The sequence below is a fragment of the Eubalaena glacialis genome, chromosome 8, assembly GCF_028564815.1.
Source record: "Eubalaena glacialis isolate mEubGla1 chromosome 8, mEubGla1.1.hap2.+ XY, whole genome shotgun sequence".
NCBI classification, from domain to species: Eukaryota; Metazoa; Chordata; class Mammalia; order Artiodactyla; family Balaenidae; genus Eubalaena; species Eubalaena glacialis.
The window spans coordinates 3,400,243-3,426,820 of record NC_083723.1 but is presented as its reverse complement, the minus strand read 5'-3'; the positions used below and the strand labels follow the sequence as shown (position 1 = coordinate 3,426,820).

At 47.1% G+C, this 26,578-nt stretch overlaps 1 protein-coding gene across 8 annotated transcripts in view; it reads left to right on the top strand.

The window, feature by feature from the left end:
* The window catches only part of COBL (cordon-bleu WH2 repeat protein), a 270,191-nt gene that overhangs the window by 71,311 nt on the left and 172,302 nt on the right, over positions 1–26,578 (top strand). For all 8 annotated transcript variants that reach the window (XM_061198313.1, XM_061198310.1, XM_061198308.1 and 5 more), the window contains exon 2: positions 18,895–19,098. In XM_061198313.1, the coding sequence (XP_061054296.1) occupies positions 18,895–19,098 (204 nt within the window). The remainder of the gene's footprint in view (positions 1–18,894; positions 19,099–26,578) is intronic.

Below are 26,578 nucleotides of genomic sequence, written 5' to 3'. Positions count from 1 at the left end.
TCCCCAATGATAATGAAGGAGTGAAGACTCAGGTCCAGAGATCAGAGGTTCTCTGGGAGACAGACATCAGGCGAGGGGCATCGGGGACCATGGTTGGGTGAGTTAGTGGACTCCAGTGAAGGGAGTCGGGTTCGTTTTCCTGAGAAATTCTCAGGGCTCTATTCCGTCCCAATCAGTTAGTAGCTGTGCTGAAAGCTGGCTCATCGGATTTCACTGCTTTTCAGTTATTTACAAAAGTAAGTAGAAACGGAGCAGACGTATCAGCAAGCCAAGGGATGCATTTCAGAGCGTGTGGCGTCCCAGCTAGCTTCTTGCTCTGCCTTTTTTATCTCGGGATTCCTACTCAGTTTCGCTCTTTTTTTTTCACACTTTGCTGGGAGGAACTTAATACCGTCCTGCTCCTTTTTTTCCCACTGAAGGAAAAAAACATACCGTATGGCTTGTTGAAAGCCAATCACTGTCTACTTGTGACGGGTGGCGTATTGGTATTTCTTGCCCCTTGCCAGCTCTGTCAGTGAATCGGGAGGAAAACTATAGGTTTTGCCATAGGTCTTTTGAGCTAAAATCAGTGCTAATTTGGCCAGCGTGTGCTTTTGGAGGCTGGTGTGAAACCAAGGGGTTTTCTGTCACTACAGATAATTCGATGTCTGTTGTAACCCCCCAAATGTGCTTAAACCATAAAGAGTTTTGTTTTAATTAATGTTTGTCATCGTTTATTCTGCATATTCAGTAACGGAATTGCTGTTTGTATTTATATTCTCTGATAGCTTTTGTGTCATAGACTATTTGCCGTTTCCATAGTGACGTGTTGTATAATTTATCCTGGTCATCTCTGTAATTACCTGTTACGTATCACCTTGATCACTGAACTTGCACACAGCCTACCTGGTAGTTTCACGGGATATGGCTACTAATGGCCAGACAGCCCAGGAAGAAATTTAATAAACATGTAGGAGAAAGTCATAAAAATCTCTTCTGGTTTTATCCTTCGGGAAATAAGAAGAGCCGTGCTACCAGACCTTGGGGACGCGCTGGGCGGTGCCGGGTTGCTGCTGGGCTCAGCTGTCCAGACCCTCAGTATGGCTCCTCCCCGATCCTTCCAGAACCACATTCAGGTGGGTGTTGGCGAATTCCAAATTCTGCTCTCCAGGAAGAAACTAGGTCTTCATGATGGTCCTTTACTTTCTTTTTTTTTTTTTTTTTTTTTTTACTGCTCTCCTGCCTTCTCATTTTTGGCCCATTCCCATTTTTTACGAAGAAAACGATGATGAAGATGAGGATGTGCAGCCCGTTTGTGGGACAGGTTGGCACCGCGGGCTTGCTTGGGAGGAAGCCCTGCACTGGGTGGCACCTTTATGAATGAGTCACAGGCTGGTTGGATCAGAGGCCTCTGCATGTCCAGCTCTGCCTCTCCTCTGCGCTCGCCTCCAGGGAAGCTCCAGGGACGGGCTCTTGCCTTGAGCTGTTGGGACTGCGCTGGCTGTGAGATGAGGTGCCCCCTGCTCCTTGTAAAGGGGCAAAGCAAAGCCTCCAGGAGGGGCCAGCACAGCTTGGGATGTGTGCACGCATCGCCAGGTGGTTTGGGAACCAGTAAGTTTTCTCCTCGGATCTGTTTCCTTTCATTTGATAAGAATGTTCAAACCTCAGTAAACTAGTGCAGCCTATTTTTGGAAGGAGAGACCCTTTTTCTGTAACACTTGGCAATGCAGTAACTCTTGGTTTTATCTGATTCTTGGGGCGTGAGTTGCTCTGCTTCATCGTGGAGTCCTGGCCGCCGGCTGAGTGACCCACTCCCACGGGCTCTTTCTTAACTTACTGGGGGTTGGGTAACCGCTGTGGGATTCAGCTCTCAAATGCTCCTCTTTGAATATGTACTTGATGTGTACCGAGATAGCCGCGTTCCCAGGTACACGGCCCGCGTTTCACGTTTGCTGAGTGTTATGGATAGCTTTTGCTATTGTGTCTTTGAGAACCCCGTCAAGAAAGCTAATCATTTCATTTTGAATTACTGAAAGCTTCTCCAGCCCTAGGTCACAACGGTGAAAGTCTCTTGTGAGTAGGGTTTCTTGGTTGGTTTTGAATGCGTTTGCTGCACAAATGAGCTTTCATTGGGCACCTAGAGGAGTCAGCTTCTCCTCTGCCCTTGTTAGAGGCAGGAGGCTTGTTTCTTTGTCCCAAAGAGTAAACCTGCTAATAACAGTAAAAGCCGTTTTAACAGCTCTAGTCCCTGAGTGCCCTGCAAGAAACTTCATGAGTCATCTTGTTTAATCCTCACGTGAACCCCGTAATAAACACTGAAATCATTCTCCGTTTGGCTCCTGGGGAAACTGAGGCTGACAAGTGGCAGTACTGGCCCAGACAGAGTCGTCTGCTGTAGGACACACAGCTGGCAATGTCTTCGCCAGATCCGAATACACCAGAGTGTATCACGGGGCTGGCAGACGGTTTGCAGCTATGAAAGGGTGTCCTGGGGCAGAATTCCAAAGGACGGTGTCTCTCCGTTGCCCTGAAAAGCAGTGTTTTTATGGGAAGCGCATTTCCCCCTGGTTTACTGGGACTCCGGTGTTCCTCTCTTGATGCAGTGTTTCTCCTTCAGGCTGCCGCTTGAAGATGGCCTCTTAATTTGAGAATTCCATGGGTGCATGTATCTGGATCTTTCGTTGACTGTTTCTCTTGTCCTAAGTTTCGTTTTTAAAGGCAAACATGGTAGGGAAAGCATCAGAGGGACTGGCCTCATTCCTCCTTTATTAGAAGGGATTCTTGTCTAGGAAGGAATAGCACCCTGATGATGCGAGGTACTTACTGAACCCTGAGAGAAGGCATCACCGGGGTTCGAACCCGGGGTCCCCATGACTCACAGTGGTCTGCAGGAATCGCGTGCACATACGTGAAGGTGTCTCGGTGCATCGTGCCCTCATCAGATCCTCAGAGGAGTCCTGACCCTAAAGACTCGGAGAGCCCTGAGGACTGACCTGGAACCTTCCCGCCGTCAGCCAGGGTCCAGTCTGCCCATCTCTCCGGGACTCTGCCTCTTCCTCTGTTCCCTGAGGATGTTGAACACAGCCTGTGATTCGTGTGTCCTCAGTACTGAAGGACGTCCTCGGGGGCTCTATTAGACAAGGCTTGTCCGGACCCCACATCACAGCAGACTGTGCCAGAAACCTTTCCCAGCGGGGGCCTGCCGACCCACCCCCTCAACTCAGTGGCCCCTGCAGGATGCCCACCCTCTAGCACGTGGCACAGAGCCTGGACGGTTCAGCATTGGCTGCTGGATACCCTGGGGTTCTTTGTTTTCAGGAAGTAACTAGGGAGAGGGCCGGGGGCGCATAGTGGCTCAGGAGGACCCCTGGCAGTGTGAACCTGAGAGAGTCCCTTGCCTGTCGGATCCTCAGTCTTCCCGTCTGTACAGTGGGGAGAGCAACCCTGCATGTGCCCTTGTGGTGAGGACTGAACATATGTATGCCAAGTGCTTGGGACTTGGCTGGCTTGTACGTCCAGAAACTGAGAGCTAAAAACCCCGGCTACTGCTGGGCTCAGAGCCGTGGGAGCTGTTGCTGGAGGGTGGGGAGGGCTCGCCACCCCCTGGCACCCATCCTGCCCGCCCTCCGCAGTGCCGTGCTGTCCCCGGGTGTTGGCCTGGGTTTTGGGACGGCCACCTTCTCTTAGATGCTCGCACAACTGGGCAGTGGCACGCAGCTGAATCACAGCAGAGGGGAGCTGACTCACTTGTACAGCAAGTAGTCTCCGAGTTACCGTCTCTGCTGGGACCAAGAGAGTCGTGGGGTTAGAGTCTAGAGCCGTGGCTGGTCCTACAGGGTCTGGCCGACTGGGAGAAGCGCTGTGAGGGACACTGGCCAGATGCTCCGCTGGAGAACATTCTACGGGGTCGCAGTAGGGATGGGGGAGAGAACTTTCTGAGGAGCGCGCCTTCCAGGGTGAGTCAGGAGGAGAGGCAACAGCATTTCCGGCGGGGAACAGCGTGTGTGAAGCCCTCGACGAGGGAGAGCTTGCTGATTCAAGGTAGCAAAGGAGGAGGCGTGGAGGGACCGAGGAGACTGGGACAGTCAAGGTGGGTGTGCTGGCGCCGCAGTGCTGGGGGGATGTAGGTGAGGATTTGGTAGCTACTACGATCTGTGATTTAAACGATGGCTTGAGTGCAGAATCTAGCAGAGGGAGAAGGGGTGAGGGGTGGGAAGGGGCCCATGGGAATCACGTGGAGGGGGATTTTGTCCAATTGGGATTCCATCCAGACCACCCCAAGATTTCTGGAACTGCTCTCTTTGTGTCCCAGCCAGAAGGCGGGTCTTGTTAGCAGTGGTGTCTCTGTCCCTTGCCCCTGGCCGGGGTGGCAGGGGGGACACGCCCTTGCTCTGTGCCCTGTTGCTTCAGGTATTGAGGACTGTTGTGAAGACCACGCTTTCCTGCCCTTGTGGCCTCCACGGTATTTTTTCCCCTCATTTCTAACAACCCTATTAGCCTATATTTGGCGTCATCTTTGGGGTCTGATGTCTGGGTTCCACTTTCTCCTGGCGTCTCCTGACCCATGAAAGAATAAACAGAAGGATGTTGTTGGTAGCAGCGGAAGGCCCTACTTCTTACTGATGGATGCCCAGAGCTCACCTGGGCTCCGCAAACGCAGGCACTTGACGTGTTTAAACTTTCACTGAATTTCCTGAGAAAACTGTAGAATATATCTTGCAGAAGGGAAACTCCACCCACTGGGTGAAGACGTTTACAAAAGGGAACCAGTCCATCGCTTGGCTCATGCTGACCCCCTTCAAGGCTCTTTCCTGGGTGTGACCCAGGCCCCTCTCTTACATCCGGTTCCTGAGTGGGTGAGGCTGACAGGGGTCACACAGAGGAAGGAACAGCGCCAGGGACACCCCCGGGACAGGGACATGGTGTGCTGGGGAGCCAGGCTTGGAACAAGGCTGCTTGCCCTGTAGCCCTCACTCTGAATCACGGCTCTCACTCCCATTTTGCGGCTGAAATCCAGCTGAAATCGCCAATCGCCATTTAAATGTGAAAAGTTAAACCTTTGTATTTCGGTTTCTTACAGTGCACATCAATCTTCAGACTTTAAGAGGATGACCATCCTTTACATTGACACCATCTTCATGAGTGCTTTCATTTATTTATTTATTTAAAATGTTTATTGGAGTAGAGTTGATTCACAATATTGTGTTACTTTCTGCTGTACAGCAAAGTGAATCAGTTATACGTATACATATATCCAGTCTTTTTTCAGATTCTTTTCCCATATAGGCCATTACAGAGTATTGAGTAGAGTTCCCTGTGCTGTACAGTAGGTCCTTGCTGTTTATCTACTTTATATATAGTCATGTGTATATGTCAATCCCAATCTCCCAATTTATCCCTTCCCCCTCCTGCACCCTGGTAACCATAAGTTTATTTTCTATCTCTGTAACTCTGTTTCTATTTTGTAGATAAGTTCATTTGTAGCCTTTTTTTAGATTCCAGGTATAAATGATATCACGTGATATTTGCCTTTGTCCGTCTGACTCATTGCTTTTATTTTTAATGCAAATAACTTAACCAGATGCCGTTAATTTGATGGATAAATTTCATAATGCATCCAAACATGAAACTAAAAAGCAGTTAAATGAAATAGTCCTCATTGCCTGTTTAACAGTGCACACAGCTAATTAAAAGGCCAAGGTCTTCATGTCATTCTCAGACAACAAAGAAAAAGCTAGTTTGTACTGAAGCGATGCAGGGCTTGGTCCCTTACCCCTCATGGTACAGGGGACAGAAGTCCTTCATTCTCTGTTGCTGGCATGTCCCCAACCCCACCCGGCCCTGGTGGGGAGCAGTGTGGCAGTGAGTAGAATGCAGATGACCTCATGTAGGCTACTACTAATTTTAAAAAAATTGAAATGATTGCACGTGTCAAAAAAAAATATTTTGCACTTTGGGCTGCCAATGAATCCCTTTGTAGATCTTTAGGGATTGGTAAACTTTAGTTTTTAAAAAAAAAGTGTTATAGAGACAAATTTTCTTGCACAAAAGTTTTACTTAAAAATTCGATAATTACCTCAAAAATCTGTAAAGTGTCTATTTAAGAAGAAATAAACAGGCATCCTCAAGCACATTCTGCCCTCATCTCGCTTTTGTGCAGCCATTGTGTGCCTTCCGGCTGGAAATGAACTTAGCACAGTACTAAGTCCGTTGCAGATTTCTTCATCAGTCAAATACCCTCTTTGGGGCGTGAGAGCCTATACAGACACGTGACCTCTTGGGGGCACCTGCCGCTCACCGGGTCCTGGGCCAGTCATCTTACGTATGTTACCTAGTTCAAGCCTCGCAACAGCGAGACCACAAAATCTGCGACTAGTTCCGGCCTCCCGGGCAGATCCCGGAGTGTTTGCTAGGCCCACCCCTTGTGAGTGTTTAGTGCCTTCCTTGGAAAAGCCTTGGCTTATGCGTTCACACTTCCTAGCCTGCTGTGTACACGAGCGGGCAGCTCTGAAACCAGCACCGTCAGCGTCACGAAATCAGGTTTTTTCTGCCGGAGAGCAGGGCAGAAGCCCTTGACTTGGTTCCCTTTCATGCTAAGTACGTGCTGACTCAGAGTCCTTGCTGTGTGGGTAGCTAGCTGCAGGTGTAGACCCTGAGGTCCTGGCAGTCACAAATGCACATCCTGCCCCTGCCCACACCTGCCCGCATGCCCTCACCTTCACCCCCGCCAGCCCGGCTCACAGACACATGGGCGCAAAGGGAAATAAAGTGTCCGCCCTCAGACCCCACTGGAGACTGCTGGGGACGGGTCGGCCTTCCCTTTAGGGTGGGATGTAGGGGAGTGTATGTCCTCTGGGGCTGTCTGCACACCTCACCCTCTAGGTGTGTTTCTGCCAGGGAGGCCAGCACCCTAGTCCTCATCTGGGTCAGGCTGCTGCCGCCAGGCACATGGAATCCTCACCCAGGTGGAGCTGCTCTCAGAACGACTCTGATCTTCCCGCAGTCCTGCTTTCGTAGATCGTTCTGCCCCTGATTCCGTCGAACCCCTGCCCCTCTCGTGTTTCTCATGATGGTGGGATTTCTCCTTTGGGTCTGATGGTCAGCCGCCTTAAATTTGCACCTGTTTGTGAGCTTGCCTTCCAGAGCTGTGTATGTGTGTGTGTACCTGTGTGCACGTGTGAATCACGTACCTTGCGAGAAGAGCCTATTTTGTTCCTCATCGTTCATAGGAAATTCCCGAAGTCCCCCCGACTCCGCACGCCCAGGGTCCCTCCCTAACCCAGTCTGTGCGCATCCCCCTGCCTCACCACATGCCAGCCTTCCTGAAATGTCCCCACCTCCCAAGCCCCTCCCCACCTCGGTGCCGTCAGAATGACCGTCCTTGCTGGGGACAGCCTCAGGCCCACGCTTGTCCTTACCACCTCCGTCTGACCTTTCATGTCACCACTCACAAGTCATCTCCTGAAACTTGGTGAACTCAGCCTAAATCAAGAGCCCTTACCAATCCCTGTGGAGCCCTCTTGCCTTCCTTGCCCTCGTGGTTGTACCATCCTTCTTCCTGTGTCACGTGAGCTGTTGTCCGCCCTTGGGGACCACGACCCTGTGGAGGGTGACTTACAGCTGTGATCATCGATCTTAGGATGGTCCTGGGATGTGATGGGGCCACCACATATTTGTTTAGCGGATGACTGTCTTCCCAGACACGCACGGCATTGCTCATAGGAGAAGTTAAGTCTTTAAGTGTGAAGGATAATGTTTGATGGTATGATTAAAATCCTGTTATTCCTGCCTGCCTTTCTCTGAGGCTTCCTCCAAACCAGTGATTCCCAGATCACTGACTTCTTTGCTGCACCCACGACTCACAAGGAGGTCACTCAATTCAGAGTCAGATTCAGGAGGCCGGCCGGACGGGGCCGTTTGCCCAGAACCCCAGGCCTCCTGCCCTGACTCTCACTGGAAGTGCCTGGCAGCCTCCGGGCTGCTCCCTCCCTGGGGATGAGCAGAGGCCTTGAGTCCAATAGCTGGAGGAGGATCCAGGTGACCCTGGAAGTGACCTGACCCTGAGAACCAGGGCAGCTCGTGTCCAGTTTTCTGACTCTTCGGAGAGGAAGCAAACTTGTGCTTGGGAAGACTCTTAGGAGAGAATGGTGACCCCTTCTGCCTGCAGCGCAAACAGACCCACTGAGCCAGAGGTTGCTTCACGGGCGGATCGGGACCAGGAGTAGCCTGGTCTGGTTTTTCTTTGAAATTTGGGCGGGGTTCAAATTTCTTTGAACTTTGAAATTCCCTTTCAGGAGATGCTGTTCACCCTGCTTCCTGCCCGGGCCGCCAGCTTGCTAAATGGGCGGGGATCCTGCGGGCTTGTCATTCGGCGCAGCTGGCATCAGCCTCAGCATCCATGGATGGTGACACGCAGAGAGCAGAGCGCCCTTTGGACTCTGCTCTGGGAAGTAGAGAGCTGTGTGGACTTTCTCTTCTCAGGCTGCAGCCCTGCCTGCCCGGGCTCCTCCAGCTTGGCTGGGTGCCCGCCATGGCCTGGAGTGAGGTTTTAATTCAGCTGCCTGGACCCGGCCCTGGGATTTGCACTCACTGAGCCCAGACGGTGTCAGACGCACAGCCCACACCGTCTTGGATCGGCTGGCTTTCGTTGGGGCAGCATCTCCGCCTCCTGCTTCACACTGAAGGGCTCTGGGCGAAAAAGTCGTCTGGCAGTGCCCCCGCTGATGTGGGAACTAGCAGACATGGTCCTGACATTTAGGTCATAACTATGTGATGGTTTTAAGATAAAACCGTTTGGAGCTCTGATTGATGATGTTTGAGATGCCAGGAATGTTTTTACATGATGGTTTTAAGATGGATTACCTTTGAGATGCCAGGAATGTTTTTGTTTATTTAAAAAAATTTTTTTTTACATGGATCATCATAGCATCTTTATTTTATTTTTATTTTTTTTGTTGATTAAAAATCATTCTCTTTAATTTTTTTTAACATCTTTATTGTAGTATAATTGCTTTACAATGGTGTGTTAATTTCTGCTGTATAACAAAGTGAATCAGCTGTATGTATACATATATCCCCATATCTCCTTCCTCTTGCGTCTCCCTCCCACCCTCCCTATCCCACCCCTCTAGATGGTCACAAAGCACCGAGCTGATCTCCCTGTGCTATGCGGCTGCTTCCCACTAGCTATCTGTTTTACGTTTGGTAGTGTATATATGTCCATGCCACTCTCTCACTTTGTCCCAGCTTACCCTTTTTTTCCTCTGCTAAGTCCTTCCTGCCGGGGCACTCCCAGCTGCTTTCCTGGAGGGAGCAGAGGGCAGGTGAGTTGCTTGCTCAGCAACTCATGCCCTGAAGAGCCTCCCAGGGTGTGCCCAGGAGGGGCCAGGCCCTGGGTCCCTGCCTGGTGGGTCCTCAGACTGGGGCAGAAACCTGGCCCTTTGACGGCCATGCGCTCCCAGACTCAGGTGACCCCAAATGCCCCACACCCGCGCAGACCTTCCAAGGTCAGCACCTCAGCTTCCCTGGACCTAGTGAAGGTGGTCCGAAGTGGTCCCTCCCGGGCAGAGGAGGCCAGTGGTGCTGTGACCATGTTGTGTGGAGATGCTGCTCATAATCGGAGGGGCCTAGGGGGTCCGTGCACCTGGGCAGCTTCTGCTCGTGAACCGGCCCACGGTTACACCCTTGAACACACAGCCTGAGGTGTTGTGATGCTCCTGGGGTGGAGGAGGATGGGGGGGATGGTGCAGCAGAGATGTCTCGCTGCCCTCGGGCCCTGCTTCCTTCAGGGCTCCCTCCCCTGGGCGGATGCAGCCTCACCCCTTCCTTCCCTTTCCTCTAAGGGGCCCGTGAGCCTCCACCCCCGTCAGGTCCTGCATCTTCTGCCTTGTCCCCCAGCCAGAGAAGCTTCTCGTGGGTGGTGGGACAGAGGCGGAGGGGCCCCACAGAAGGAGAGAGCCCTGGCAGTAAGACTCACAGTACCAGCTGATCACATTACTAGGATGACACGATTTTATTAGGATGAAGTCTAATTTTATTAGGATGAAAACTTAATTTTATTAGGAGGCAATGATTAAATTGCGATAAAATCACATGACGTAAAATTTACCATATTTGAACCACGTTTAAGCGTACAGTTCGGTGATGTTAAGCACATTCACATTGCTGTTCAACCATCTCCAGAACTGTTTTTGCATCTGGAACCATTCAGCAAACTGGAACCCTGTTAAACCCATCAAACAAAACTACCCGTCTCCCCCCTCCCCCAGCCGCCGGTAACCACCCTTCTATTTCCTGCCTCCGTATGAACTTGGCTGCCCTCCGAACCTCCTGTAAGTGGAATCAGGCAATAGGGGTCCTTCTGTGACTGGCTTGTTCACTTGGCTTAATGTCCTCAGGGTTCATCCACCTTAGAGCAGGTGTCAGAATTTGCTTCCTTTCTAAGGCTGAATAATATTCCACAGTGTGTATTGGGCCATATTTTGTTTATCCTTTCATCTGTTGACAGACTCGGGTTGTTTCCACCTTTTGGCTATTGTGAATAGTGCTGCTCTGAACATGGGTGTACAGGTATCTTTTTGAGTCTTTACTTTCAATTCTTTGGGTTATATGCCCAGGAGTGGAATTGCTGGGTCGTATGGTAGTTCTATTTTTAATTTTTTGAGGCCCCTCCGTACTGTTTTCCGTAGTGGCTGCACCCATTCACATTCCCACCAGCAGTGCTCAAGGGTGCTAATTTCTCCATGTCTTCGCCATCATTTGTTATTTTCTGATTTTCTTGATAGAGGCCACCCCAGTCCTGACTACAGCTTAATTTAATGTAATATAATGGTGGTAGTTTGGGTTTATATTTTTCTGTGATTTAGTCTATTAGAACTGGAAGCCCCCAGTTTCACCGACCTGGAAACTGAGGTCCAGGAAGGAAACTCCCCTGAGATAACACGGGTGGACACACAGGACCACCTAAGAGATGCTCTTTTCTGCTGCGGCCAGGTGTGGCCTCAGAGCCAGGTCAGCCCCTGTCCAGGTGTGAGGGCCCGTCACACTGGACTGAGGGGAAACGGAGGATGGGGATTGGCCTGCCCACCTGAGACCAGGAGGCACCCAGGTTCAGGCCACAACCGCGTTCTTGGTGCCCTTGTCCCTCCTGGGAGCCCCATCCTAAATCTACAGACCCGTCACCCCGCAGATTGCACGTACTAACACCGCTTCCAGGGCTTTTCAGTGGCTGGCACCACAGACGTGCCTGGTCTGAGAGCGAGGACCCCAGAGTGTCCTGAGAGATGTCTTCAGTCGCTCCTTTCCCTCTGCCCGTACTCACTCCACTTACACTGGGAGTGTCACTGTCATCTCGAACTCCATCCATGGAAAGCCGATTGCTGGCCGTCCCCCAGGATGCATCCTCTGTGGGGCTTTGTGGAGCCTCGTGCAGGAGTCTGGGTGATGTGCTGTGTCCTCCCCACGCCCCCAGCCCATCCTCTCCCTCACGGTGTCTGTGTCCGGGCACCCTCTCTCCACCCCACCTGTCCTCCACTTCAGCCCTCGTGCTGTGGACCTGGGGCTGTACCTGCTGCCTCTCCAGCCTTGCTTCTCCAACTGTTTCCCCGGACGCCGCCTCCCTCAGCTAACTCCTGACTTCCCCTCCCAAGGCCTCAGGGACCCGGCTGGCTACAGGATCCTCCAGGCCCTCAGCGGTGTCCCACCTGGGTACTTCTTGCCGCAGCAGCTGGGCCCCTCCTCCAGACAAAACAGACACAAAACCACCCTCTGGTCTGACCTCTTTCTTGGTGACCTTGAAAAAAGTAATTTAGGCACTCCCCAAGTATCTGTGGGGTACCTGTTTATTTAGAACCCACCTGCGCACAGTTCCCCCAACTGTAAAATGAGAGCTGGAGATCTTATCCTTTAGACTATGAGGACCAGATGAGACAAAGTATGCATTTATTTATTTATTTATTGCTGTTGAAGTGTAGTTGATATACAATATCATGTTAGTTTCGGGTGTACAGTATAGTGATTCAGTTTCATATATATATATATATATATATACACAAACACATATATATATATTCTATTTCAGAATCTTTTCCCTTATAGATAGGTTGTTACAAAATATTAAGTTTAGTTCTCTGTCCTATACAGTAGGTCCTTTTCGGTTATCTATTTTATATATAGCAGTGTGTGTATGTTAGTCCCAAACTCCTAATTTATCCCTCCCACCCTTTCTTCATTGGTAACCATAAGTTTGTTTTCTATGTCTGTGAGTCTCTTTCTGTTTTGGAAATAAATTCATGTGTATCTTTTTTTTTTTTTTCTTTTTAGATTCCGCATGTAAGTGATATGATGTTTGTCTTTCTCTGTCTGACTTACTTCAATTAGTATGATCATCTTTAGGTCCATCCATGTAGCTGCAAATGGCTATTTCATTCTTTTTTATGGTTGAGTAAGAGACAAAGCATATTTGGAAAAACCACAGCCCTCTGGTACACTGTCTGGCAGTATAGTCAGCCCATCGGTGCTGTTTGACATCTCCTTCTATGATGTGCATTACAGTATTTTTTCCTCCCCCCCCCCATACACGTTTTTCCCTCCCTCATCTCCAAAGTCTACACATCCTCAGCGCTGCTCACAGCCTCCTCTATAGGTGGGCACCCCACCACTGCGGTCCATGCAGAGTTCTTCAATTTCATTGTTGTCTCAAGATTTTATAAGTCTGCTGAGTTCCTTGTAGGCTGAAACTGATATAATTTCACTGTGGCCAACATGAATATCGATGAGTGTTTTTAAGAACCTACAAATATGAAGAGCAGTGTGCTAAATATTGAGCGTACAGACAGCCTTAGTACAGCATCTGCTGCCTTCTGGAGATGTTAAATAATAGTGGAAGAAATGAGGTTCTCGTTCGCCTCATAAGGAGATTAATCACAGTGGGGGTGGGACCTCTGCGTCTGCGATCCTAGGCTGGCAACAAGCATCTTTCCCAGCCTGGGGTCTGTACATTCGCGGACACACACAAAGCTTCTGAAGTGGGTCTGATGCTGAAAACTCAGCCTCTATGCACTGGTGCCGAATCAAATCTTAGAGACAGTGTTTTGGGTGAAGTAGAAAAGAATAGATTTATTGCTTTGCCAGGCACAGGGGGACACAGCAGGCTGGTACCCCTCAAAACTGTGTGTCCCAACCCGAGGGGATTTGGTGAGGAGTTTTATAGTGATGGGTCAAGGGCAGGGTTTCTGATAAAGATCAGGGTGTGTGTGTGGTGGGGGCGGCCTTCATTCCTTTAACCTGGCCTCAGGTTGGCTCCTCCTAATGTGCTTCTCTGGTTACTTTAATCTGGTCTCAGGTGGTCTCTTGATGAGATCTTCTCTGGAATGAAGAATGCTAATATCTTCCATTTGTTGGGGGTTTTAGTTCTATAGAGAGCTTAAAGATATTGTTATGTGTATCCCTTGAGGGGGAACCAGGGTCTTGCCCTAAGGCTGCACTGTTGTTTCTTGACTGCTCCTCCCTTGTCTCTGCATTCCCTCCCTTCCCTGATTAGCAACTGTTTGAACCTGCCCTTTGGAACTCAGGGAAGGGCATGGAGGCTGGAGTCTGCCCCCTAAAAACAAGGCTTCCCTGCCCAGGAGCCCCACAGGGTCCTGCTTGGTTTCAGGTCCACAAATCCATCCGCACCCCAGGCATCACTTTTGGTGTGAAATTTTCCATGTGCACTTCTGAAAATCTGCAAATGTTACTCTGTGAAATAAAAACAGATTCATGAAGTTATGAACATATATATTAACTGTATATTTTTCTATTAGTTGCTTTTATCAAATGATTCAAAATCACAGCTAAAACCATATGCCATTTCCATGTTAAGACAGGAGCCTCTGTTCTAAAGAGATGTGATCGTTAACATAAACCAGCTCTCAGAGACTCAGATTTGATTGGTTCGTGGTGGCAGGTAAACACTTTTTAAGCTTCCCAGGTGCTTCTGCATGCAGGTAGAGACCCCTGAGCTCAGCCGTGTGTGTCTGGAGGCCAGAAGCCCCTGGAGGATTCTCAGGAGACATGGTTTCGAGCTGTGTCTTCAAGGGATCAAAACCTCCAAGGCAGTTGGTGAGGCAAAGGCAAGGGGGGACTTTCGTGCTTCCAGGATCAGGGACCAGTGTCCTGTTACCAGCCAAGTGGGGGAGATACAAGAGGGGCCAGAACTGAGGGTCTGTGGAGAGCCCTGATTTTCAAGCACCACTGTGGTTTGGATGTTGTGACAGCTCCACAGAGGACAGGTGTGTGACGGCCCGGAGTCTACGGGTCCAGATGGACACACACAGCTAGGTTTTGCTGTGAAGGTGTTCAGAGCCCAATCAGATCTTTGATTTTTACTTTTTTCACAAAAAGCCAGAAATTCATTGTGTTCTTGTGAAACATTCTAGTTTTTTCAATGTTGGCCAACTTACACATGCACACATGTGCACTCACACATGTGCACATGACACAGCACTGGACCCACAGAAGCCTCCCTGGGCATCCGTGCTGCCCGCAGGGAGCATCTTGGTTTCTGTGTGGCTGGGGGTGCTGTGTGCAGAGCAAAGCATGAGAAGATGAAGGGCATCCATGGTCGCACTGAGTGCGTGTTTGTGGAATGAGGGGGTCACAGTAGGATTGGGTGGCAGGAGGCTGGGGTGTAGGAAGAGACTGCATTTGTGCAGACGTTAGTGATGAGGGCTTGGGGGTGCAGCAGGAGGCGTGGGGAGGAGGTGGGGCTGGAAACAGTATCCCAAAGCTGACTCTGGGTGGTGGGGACAGCATTTATTTGGAAAAATCTGGGGCAGTAGACATTTCTTCTGCCTCCTTTGCCCCCATTGCAGTGCTGGCTGAATGAACAAATGCCTCCTTTTCTAGTCAGCCTGTTCTGAAGGAGTTCAAGCCTTCAAGCCAGCTTTTTTTCTTTTTTTATTGGGGTATAGTTGATTTACACTCTTGTGTTAGTTTCAGGTGTACAGCAAAGTGATTCAGTTATACATATACATATATCTATTCTTTTTCAGATTCTTTTCTCATTTAGGTTCTTACAGAGTACTGAGTATAGTTCCCTGTGCTATACAGTAAATCCTTGTTGTTTATCTATTTATATATATTAGCATGTATGTGTTAATCCCAACCTCCTAATTTACCCCTCCCCCTCACCTTTCCCCTTTGGTAACCACAAGTCTGTTCTCTGTCTGTCAGTCTGTTTCTGTTTCGTAGATAAGTTCATTTACATCATATTTTAGATTCCACATAGAAGTGATATCATATGATATTTGTCTTTCTCTGTCTGACTTACTTCACTTAGTATGATAATTTCTAGGTTCATCCATGTTGCTGCAAATGGCATTATTTCATTCTTTTTTATGGCTGACTAATATTCCATTGTAAAGCCAGCTTTATTAGTACCCAGAAATAAAAATGTAGTTTACTTGGAAAGTATATTTATTTCCTAAAAATGATAAAAATGATTTTTTCCTGAAAGTACTTCTGGGAGGTAATGCTAATCGCAGGTGGACTGCTCAGAGACTGGGCTTCTAGCCGAGACCTATGGTTGATTAATGAAGGACCCCATAACCAGTCTCTCTGCCTTGACTTTTCCATCTGTATAATGGGCCGATATCTGGTCTTCCTAATAGAGGTTGAAGGATGCACTGGTTAAAACTTCAGGCTCTGGAAACCAATTGTCTGTAATCTGAGAAAGGTGTGCCCAGACTCCTTATCTATAAAACAGGAATGGCAGTACCTCCTCACAGTGTTATTGTGAGGAATAAATGAATTAATACTACACAGTCCTTAGACCAGTGCAATATATGTTTCGTACTTCATCTTTATTTCTATAAGTTTAAAGGAAAAAATATGTAATGAATAAGAATAAAGCATAAAAATTATAAAAAATATGATGTAGGTATAAGGTTTTTAACAAGAAAAAAAGAGAATTAATTTATATCTACTTATCAGGGTAGAGGATGAAACCCAGGTGTCATTCCTAAGTCTTGTGTTGGCCAGTGAAGTGAACAGTGATGGTTTGAGGCCTCATCTGAACCCTATTTGCTGTTTTTCCCCACTTTAAATGACCTCTTTCATTTTACAACTAATGCATAGAGAGGTGATATTATAGAAAAAATTAGGAAATGCATAGAAGTGAAAATAGCAAAACAAATGTCATGGTACCCTTCACCCAGAGATCATTGTTACTAATTCTTTGCCTTGTCTTTCTAGACTGTTTTGTGATCTATTACTATAATGCATACTTCTCTTATAAACGGTATTTCTCAAAACAAAGAATATTTCAAAGTTTGTTTTCTTAAAATGTCTGTATTGAGCATTTCGGAACATCAACTTATATACATTTAAAATATATTTATTCTTTTACATGTAGCTGTCCAGTTTTTCCAGCACCATTTATTGAAGAGACTATCTTTTCTCCATTGTATAGTCTTGCCTCCTTTGTTGTAGATTAATTGACCATAGGTTTGTGGGTTTATTTCTGGGCTTTCTATCCTGTTCCATTGGTCTATATTTCTGTTTTTTGTGCCAGTACCATACTGTTTTGATTACTGAGCTTTGTAGTATAGTCTGCGGTCAGAGAACCTGATTCCTCCAGCTCTGTTTTTCTTTCTCAAGATTGCTTTGGCTATTTGGGGTCTTTTGTGTCTCCATACAAATTTTAAAATTATTTGTTCTAGTTCTGTGAAAAATGCCATTGGTATAATTTGATAGGGATTGCATTGAATCTGTAGGTTGCCTTGGGTAGTATAATCATTTTGACAATATTGATTCTTCTTAATAACCTAAATGGGAAAAGAATTTGTAAAAGAATATATATATATATATATATATATATATATATATATATATATATATATATATATATATGTATAACTGAAACACTTTGCTGTATACCTGAAACCGATACAGCATTGTAAATCAATTATAGTCAAATATAAAATAAAAATTGCTTTTAAAAAGTATATTTAACCCAGTGCTGGTATAACATTGTTTTAGTACCATCATTTATTGAAATTCTCTCTTTTTGACCTGTGGTTAGAATATCTTACGTACGTTTGTCATTATAAATTGCATTGTACTGAGTATCTTTGAACCTCCCACAATGCATTCCTGTGGGATTGTTTCTTTAGGATAAATTCCTAGAAATGGAATTCTGATGTCTGATGCTTTGGGCCAGAGTGCCCCAGCACATTGCTCTGCAGGAGAAGTTAAACGTTGAGGGCTCACGTGGCCTCTCTGTGGCTCCTCGCTCTGGAAGAGGGCAGGCGGGAGCAGAGCGAGGTGGGGAGGGGCAAGGCCCTGGGAGCCAGACACACCTGCTCCGCATCCCTGCTCCTGGCTTCGGGGGAGCTAGGATCTTCCTGACACTCAGTGTTCTCAACTGCAAAATATTTTGAATGAAGTGAGCTTCCTCAGAGTATTATTAGCATAGGTCCTGATGCTGAGTAAATGCCAGTTCTTATTATATAATGCCCAGGGCCTCTGTAAAATAAGATTCTTGTATATAAGTAAGGAACATATAAATAAATGTGTGCATGTATATACATACACATAAACATACACATGCATACGCACATGCACATACATATACATATATGTACTTGTACATAAAACACCTATGTACCTAAATATAAAATAAAACACCTACACAAAGTAAGGTCAGTTGCCTCCCCTGAGTAATGTGGAGGAGACAAGAATTTCTAAAAATGTTTGTCAGAGTGGGTGGTTTATTGACAGGTGTTTAGAAATCTACAAGGTGAATTGCGAATTCAAAGCACAGTCAGAAATAAGGTGAAAACAGAGGGGGAGCAGGTGGCATGTTAAAATACCATCACTCGTAGCCCCTGCCACTAAACTGCCACCTCCGTCCACAGTGCCCGTGTCTGTGGGTGTTGGTCTGGTGGATTTTCTGGCTAATTTAGTACCTCCTGATGTAGTCCTATCACATCCTCAATACCGTGGACCCATGGACTCCAGATCCTTAGCTGGTTGTGGATCCAGAGCTGGGGCAGCAATTTCACCTAGAGCAATGCAGACCCTTTAATTAGCTGGGATTTGTAACCCAGTCAATGGTTCAGAAAGGACTGGTCCAAGCAAACTCTGCCACCCCTGCCCACTCCCAGGAGGGGAACACATTTTAGGCTGTTTCTTTCCAGGAACACTTACTTTCAAAAATGCGTCCTCCATAGACCATAGACTGGCGGTTGCCGAGGGGGAGGGGGGTGGGGGAGGGATGGAGCAGGAATTTGGGATTAGCAGATGTAAGCTTTTATATATAGAATGGATCAACAACAAGGTCCTACTGTACAGCACAGGGAACGATATTCAATATCCTGTGATAAACCATAATGGAAAGAATATAAAAGAATGTATATGTATATATATCACTGAATCACTTTGCTGTACAGCAGAAATTAACACAACATTGTAAATCAACTCTACTTCAATTAAAAAAAATGATGCATCCTCTACTTTTCTTAGTTGTCCATTTTCTCTATGTTGAAGAGTGCTAATATATTGATTTTTTCAAATTGAAGTAGAGTTGATTTAAAATGTTTCAGGTGTACAGCAAAATGATTCAGTTATACACACACATACACGTATATGTGTGTATATATATATATATATATATATATATATTCTTTTTCAGATTCTTTTCCATTTTAGGTTATTACAAGATACTGAATATAGTTCCCAGTGCTATACAGTAGGTCCTTGTTGTAATATATTGATTTTTAAAAGTTTGTGCAACTCAGAAGGCCTTAAGGACTTAGAAGACTGGACAATTAGGAGGAAAGGTCCTTAGGAGCTGCTGGCCATTGACAGGTGATTTGTTAACTTTGGGCTGGAAGCTGCCACCTCATGCAGTCCTTCCTGTTCTCGCCTTTCCAGGAGGAAGATGAAGGCTCGTGCTCCCCCCCCTCCCGGGAGGCCCACCACCCCCAACGTGCACAGAGGACAGAGACCTCCCCGCGATGCGTCCCCCAGCCCCCCGCAGAACCTGCTCAGCAGGAAGGAGACGCTGGACGGCAGGGTGGTGGCCATGACCGTGGTGCTGCCTAGCGGGCTGGAGAAGACGAGTGTGGTCAACGGGAGGTAAGGGCCCGGGCGCGGCGAGGAGGGCTCTGCCGTCCAGTTTGCAAATCCACCGAGTCCTGAGGAGTGGGCGCATCCTCCCGCATTGGGCTGGACCAGGGCCTCGGGGTGTAAATCTGGGCCTGGTGACAACCTGCAGTGTCGCAGGCGGCCCGGCTGTGTGCCAGCTGGGCCACCACGTGCACCCTCATCCTTAGGACTGCAGCTCACTCCTGTTAGAGGTGGGCTCAGAAGGAAGGGGGCTCTCAGGCCCATAAGCACCTCCAAGTAGGTGACCACCACCACAGGTGGGGCCGGCATCCTTGGCCCTGAAGTTGCACAGCCAGGGGGCAGCCCCCCCGAGTGACCATCCTCAGGTCCACTTACGGACTGACTCTTGGAAGTATGAGTACCGTCAGTTATCAATTTTCCAAATGGAAACAATGCAGGTTTAGATGAAGGAATAAAATCCGACCCGTGGAGTTGACACTGACGGGAATCAATTTCCAGACCCTCGATTCCCACCCGCACCCTCATTGGGAGCTGATCTGCCTGCGAAGGTGCCTGTGGCCGAGCTCACACGCTGGTTCTTCTTTCCGTCCCTTCCCAGTCGTAAGAGGCAGGACGGAAGCATTGGTAATACCCCACTAAGAGTATGAAGGGTGTTATTACCGATCGAATTTCTAACTTGATGTTTGATATTTATCAAAATAGATCGTAATTATTCTGTTTGAGCAATTCTGCACTACAGTTATTAACTCAATCCATAATAAAAAATTTTAACAAAATCACAGGAAACAATTCCATTTACATGTTTAGACATTTTATTGTGCAGAATATGATAGAGTGATCAATTATAAAAGCATTCAAGCATAAAAATAGTTTTGTATAATTCTGAGGCAGGAGTGAATGGGAGTCGTATTTCTAGGAAGCCGAGGAAGGTAGGAAATGATATGAAATATTTAAATCTTAAAAAAGCGTTTGCTCGAGTATTTTAAAAATGGATGATGGTGGAAATCACATCACTCTGGGTGTTTTTAATCTTGTGGGTACATTGAAAATAGTGATACAACAGTTTTATGTTAAAATCTTAGTATTCTGATTCTAACTGATATTACATCCTTTGCAACTATTAAATTTTATAAGGAAAATTCCAGGTGACAATTTACTGGCAAAGGGGTACATAGGTTTTTAAAATTATTTTGTGGGCTCTGTGTACAAAAATTTAAGGAATGTTTCTCCAGGCATTGATATGTACCTAGGATACAACATCTTGAACTCTAAAAGGGGATGCAAAGCAGCTTTCCAGAGTGTTACCAGCAGGGAGCACCGGGGTGTGGGGCTCTGGTGGGGCTCCTCCCTGTGGCCACCACCCCACCAGCAGAAGGCTCTGGAACCAAAGTTAGGACTTACCTTGATCCCTGTGGCCTAGCACCCGCAGAAGGCAGTAGCTTCTGTGGGCAGGGTTCACGCAAGAGATATTCAGGTTTCTAAAGTGTCTGTGTTTCTTGTTTTACAGAGGGATCTTTGTTCTAAATACGCTTTTCCCACTTAACTTTAACTTGAGAAGCAGGCCATATTATCATAGGTTTACAAGCTACTTTAATAGACGAGTGTAATTTTATTAGTGACTGTATTACAGTTGACTCACCATTCTTATATTTTTGGCCCAATTTCTAGTTACAGTTATAAAAAAACACTTTAGTGAAGTGTGATTAACATATAAAAACTGTCCATATTTCATGTGTACATCTTGCGTTTGTGGCTAAGTATGCACCTGTGAAACCATGACTTCTTTTTCTAGTTACATATCTTTTAAGAAAATGGACTCACGGGTCATGTCTTAAATAATACACAGGTCCGATCTTACAAGTGCATGAGGAGAGATAGAATGCCCACTTGTAAATTAAAAATATTATTTTGAAAAATGTTTTCAAACTGAACATATTCTTCCGATTTTATCTTTAATTTTCTTTTTCTTTCAAAGTAGAAGTTATCACTGTGCCATTTTGCAATGCGGCTGTGAGAATAGGTTCAGCTGTAGAGATTAAGTATTAAAATACTTTTCTCCTTTCTAAGTAGTAAATACTCATCCCTTCCCCAAGGGTTTCCTGCAGCAGCCTGTGGACTCCCTTAGCGGCTTGTAACTTGCTGACGCTGCAGCTTCTTGCTTTGGGAATTGGTTTTATGTGTCCTACTCTTCAATAATACAAGAGTGGGCCGAAGTCACATTCCTGACCCTTGCTGAAACCAGATCTACTAATCGTTTATCAGTGTGGTTTCTCTCTTCCATTTTATCAGAGAACATGTCCACCTTTTCGCAGGATAAGCAAGTCATTTATAATTTACAGTCAGCACCTTAGCCACCTTTCCAAACATGAAAGATTCTCACAAGGAAAACACATTAGTACTTGGAGTCTGATGATTCCATTCTGCATATGACAGTGATTTTTCTTTCTCTCTTTTTTTTAAAGTTTCCTTTGGATTTAGAAACATAAGTAAAAGTGTCAATATGTTCTTAGATGAGACATGGGAACGGGTGTTTGGGAACTTTCTTAAGGAAGATGCTCTGGTGCCCTTTTAGGAAGGGTGCTACCAGCACTGCTCAGGGCCACTGCAAGGAGACCGCTGGTCCCATCACTCTAACTCGGGGACAAGTCAAGAGAAGGTCTTTGAAGAGAAAATGCCCTTTGCCAAAAGGGAGCTTCATAAATGGTGTCAAGCAATCGAGATTTGGGTCCGTGTCATTCTGATGTGGTAAATTAACTCATGTCCAGTTGGCATGCAAGCCCAAGGGGCCCAGGACAGGAGAAGGCAAGCATATCCTTCGCAGGATAGAGGAAATCTCTCTCAATGTTCAGTCCTGCGATTCTGCCTCTGTGGGCTGTCAGACCCCATTTCTAATAACCAAGTTTACAACCGTGCATGGATTTGCAGGTTCCCGGCCTTGTAAAACAGCACAGGACTTCCATGGCACAGGTATCGTCCTCCGAATCCCTTCTTGAGAGAGTTCACCCGTTCCGAGATGAAGGGGAGGGGAGGGGAGGGGTGAGCGAGCCCAACCCTGGTCTCTCCTCCATCACCTGCCCATCAAGGTGCTGGCCACGCTCCCTACAGAGAAAGCAGGTGTGTGGTTGGCTTGCAGCTTCAGCAAGGCCCCGTGGCCTGAACCCTGCTCCCTGTGAGCTTGTAGCTCCAGGGCCTGAAGGAAGCTGGCTCTTCTCCAGCACCAGTGTGTGAAGGGGGTGAAGCTGGAAAGGGCAGTTTTGATGCTGGGGATGCTGCCAGAAGAGGACCATTCTCCAAATAACAGGCTTGGTTTAACTTGATTTACATTTTCACTTAAAGGATACCGTTTTTTAAAAGACTTTATTTTTCAGAGCAGTTTTAAGTTCACAGCAAAATTGAGAGGAAAGCAGCAATATTTCCCATATACCCCCTGCCCCTATATACACCCAACCTGCCCCATTATCCACATCCCCCGCCAGAGTGGTACCTCTGTTCTAACTGATGAACCTACACTGACACGTCATCATCACCCAAAGTCCATGGCTTACATCAGGGTTCAGTCTCAGTGTTGTACATTCTCTGGGTCTGGACAGATGTATCATGACATGTATCCACCATTATAGTATCATGCAGAGTATTTTCACTGCCTTAAAAATCCTCCCAGAGAAAATTCCTGGGACACAAGCCCTTATTGGTGACGTTAACTAGAGGTGAATCTCATTGAACATCATTCACTGGTCCTAATTCACCATTTCTAGTGACTACCTCCCAAATGTTTCTGCCTTATTTAGGCTTTGTTTGTTTGGGCTAAATCTAAGAGAAGCTAAAAAAATTACTGTCACATGCAGAATGTCATCAACAGCCTCCAGTTACTAAGTTTCTTTATGAGAATCTTTCCTGTGAGGAAATAGCCTGGTTAAGGGGCAGACCACAGATTTTCAACTCCTTGCTTATCCTGTGAAAAGGTGCTGTTATGGTTTTGGATTTGGTGCTAAACCAATCGTCCTGAGAGGCAGTCTCATTTTGTGAGATCCCGATAGACTAAAAAAATGGAAATGATCATTTATTCATTGAGCAAAATACATATTGAACACTTAGCTTTCATGAGACACCGGGAGGAGGACACCCCAGCAAATACAAGGAAATAAATAGCATTTGCAAAAGGACCAGTTTGTGCAAGAAGGCGGAAGTGTAGTGCTGCTGGAACCCGGATTGAGAAGGGGAGATGCGCGGCCTGGACACGAGGGCTGGCCGGGTCCCAGCGTGTGTCCTGGAAGCCATCCTACGGCTCCACTTGCCGCTAACAAGACTGCTCGTGCCGCTGGGGATGCAAGGTTCCACCCCAGCGCTAGGCAAGTCAGGAGAAAGCTGGTGCGTCTGAACGTTAATTTAACTTACACATAGTGAACGATAGTTCTGCATTAAAGGTAGCATGCAAATTTCACGTGCATTTTTAAAATAAGCACTGACAGGGAACTTTAAAGATATCCGGGCTGTGTCCCAGGTCCCCCAGGGGGCTGGTTGACTCACCTGCCAAATGAGAAGCACATAGAAAAACCTGCTCCCGTATGACCTGGATACAGGAGGCTCTAGATTCTCAAGTCAGATGATCTCCAAGATAGAGGTCAAAGATGCTGAGGTTGGAGTTAAGAAAAACACAAGCTTCTGTGGTCAGAACCTAACCAGAAGGCACCGCTTTTTGAGATGGCCCGTCCACACCTGTCCAGATAACCGCTCACGGCATCCCATGCAGCCAGGATAACGGTCAGGCTGCAGCCTCTGAAATCCCTCTCTCCAGGTTAAGGTGTTCCAACTAGCAGTGTGTTTTAAACAGTTTTACAAGTTGAACGCCTTTGGAGAAGGCATGTCCCTCCAATCGGCGTAACTCCCTCTCTCCCTCTGGTCATATACTCAGACCCCCTGCAGGCTGGGGCAGCTGCCTGGCCCCCAGTGACATTTAGGTTTTGTGAGGATGTGACCAACTCTCTGATTTGGTGCCATCGTCCTGATGACCGGGCTTCTGATGTGTGCCTGAGATGCAGGTACCCCTGGTCTGCTGCGGCTTGTTCCCTCATGCCTCATTGATGGGCTCAGGACCTAAGCGGCCATAAGACTGGATTTTTGCCAGTGACCCTGGCCTCGAACCCAGAGCCCGGCCTCTGGGCGATAGACCCACTCTGGGCAGGCCCTGCTAGCAGCTTGCCGTGTCCCGCTTCTGTGTTGCCAGGTGAAGCTGCAGACTGGACTTGCTCTGACTCTGTAACACCAGAGTCTGCCTTACCCAGGGCTCGGGCCACCTGCTGGCCTTGATCCCACACAAGAAACTAGGCCCGTTCAACCAGTCTGTGATTTGACAGTGCACACAGATTGTTTGTTTTAACGTTATATCTGGAAGTAGCGACCTTAACGTGATTTGTACACTTGACACTGTGGCACCTTTTAATCCAGTCATTGCTAGGTACTCAAGGCTCATTTCATGAGTACCGAGGGTGCAGTACTTTTTCATTGTGGCCCCAGACCAAGAGCCGCTGCATCACCTGGGAACTTGTGAGAAATGCAAATTTCCTGCCCAGACCTAGTGAATCAGAAACCCCCGGGGTGGGACCAGCGATCTGGGCTTTAACACGCTTGAACTTTCGGAACACATGTTAGACTCTGAGAACCCCTGCTGCCGTGTGTGCCATGGCTCTGCCAGATGTCAGCGAATCTGGATGAGCCCGGGATCCCCGAGAGTGAGCCCAGGGTCTCGCCAGCATGATGGCAGCAAGAGGGAGTTGTAGGTTAGTGTAAACATCTCAATGAGCCCCAGCAGCCTGGCCAAGGCAAGCTTTGTGATTTAGATGGAAGCGCCCTCCCTCAGAGAAGGAAGAGGTCCATCCATCCGCCCAGCCGGATGGAAATGGGACTTGGCCTCTCTGACTCCCATGTGGTTCCTAAACAGCCTGGTCCCCACGTGCCCTCTGCATTTAGGGAGCACAGGATTGGCATGGGCTGTTCCTTGCCCTGTCCAGCTGTCTGCCAGGATTTCAGAAAGAACCACACCTGAAAGAAGACCGGGTTTTTCTTATTGAAACCACCGACTCACACAAACCATTTTTTGGAAATCTCTACATATTTGTAAAGTAATATTTTTTAAAGAAAGAATTAGAAAAATTCTACTCACTTTCTAAATTTAAAAATAAATTTAATAACTTAAAAATAACTTAATAGAGGAGGGAAATCCCCTTTTCTGCTGTAAGAATAGTGTTTTGTGTAGATTTAAACCCAAGTTATCTTTCTCTTTAAGTTTGAAGTATCAATATAACATAATTGATAAATATCCAAAGTAAAGGATAAAATTGGAAATTATTCCCAGCTGTTTTCTTTGTGCTATTGATGTCAAGTACTGCAGAAATAATACCGAAGATGCTCAGGATGGGCAGAAATTACCTGTAGATATGTTCAGTATTGAATTTTTGAATGTGTAATGCTCAAGGAAGGCTGCAATCTGCATGTTCTTTTAATCACCCTTAAAAATGTGAAATCTTTCTGATAGACCAAATGAGAATTAGAGCTATATTTTATTTCCTTTGAATCCCCACATCTGGGCACACAGTAGGACCTAATGTCTAAGTGAATGGGTGAATGAATGAGCAAAAGAAGCTTATATACTGTATAAAAGACTTTTTTGCGCCTAAAAAAAAAAATGCCAAAAAATAAATTTCATCCTTACATTGGGAGCACTTAGGATTCATTCGGGGAACAAAGATTAAAAAGTTGGAAGGAAAAGGATATTTGAGGAGCAATGGAGAGAAACCCCAAAGATCTGTGTCATTACCCACCCACCACCCCTGTTACTGTGCTTTGGGGTAACCAGTCCTCTTTGTTACTACCTTTTACTCTTCCCTTGAACTTGGGACTTGGGATTACAGAGAGGGAGGCAGAGACCCTGATAATGGTGTCTGTCTTTATCTTAGTTCAGGCGGTCTTACAAATGCCACAGACGGGGCAGCCTGAACACAGACATTTGCTCCCCACAATTTGGAGGCTGGAAGCCCAAGGTCAAGGTGACGGCAGGCGATTTCATGCTGAGACCTCTTCCTGGTCATAGGCGGCCACTGTCCTGCTCTGTGCTCACACAACCTCCTCTCGGTGGGGTTGTAGGGAGAGCGAGCTCTCAGTGTCCCTTCTTCTGAGGACACAAATCCGATCAGATTAGCGCCCACCATTATGACCTCATTTAACCCTAATTGCGTCCTTAGAGGTCCCATGTCCAGACACAGTCACACTGGGAGTTGGGGGATCAATGTGAATGTGGGGGGAGATGATTTTGTCCATAGCATCATTCATACAGGGGGACCACTGAGGCCAGAGGGCGTGCTTGGGGTCCTTAGCAATGATGGTGTAGTCAGTTTCTTTAATTCACCTGAGTCTTCCTCGACACTCTGAGAGTGTCTGACTGCCTAGTGTTCTTCTTTGTAAGACTGCAGAAACTTTCTGGGGCAATCCCCTG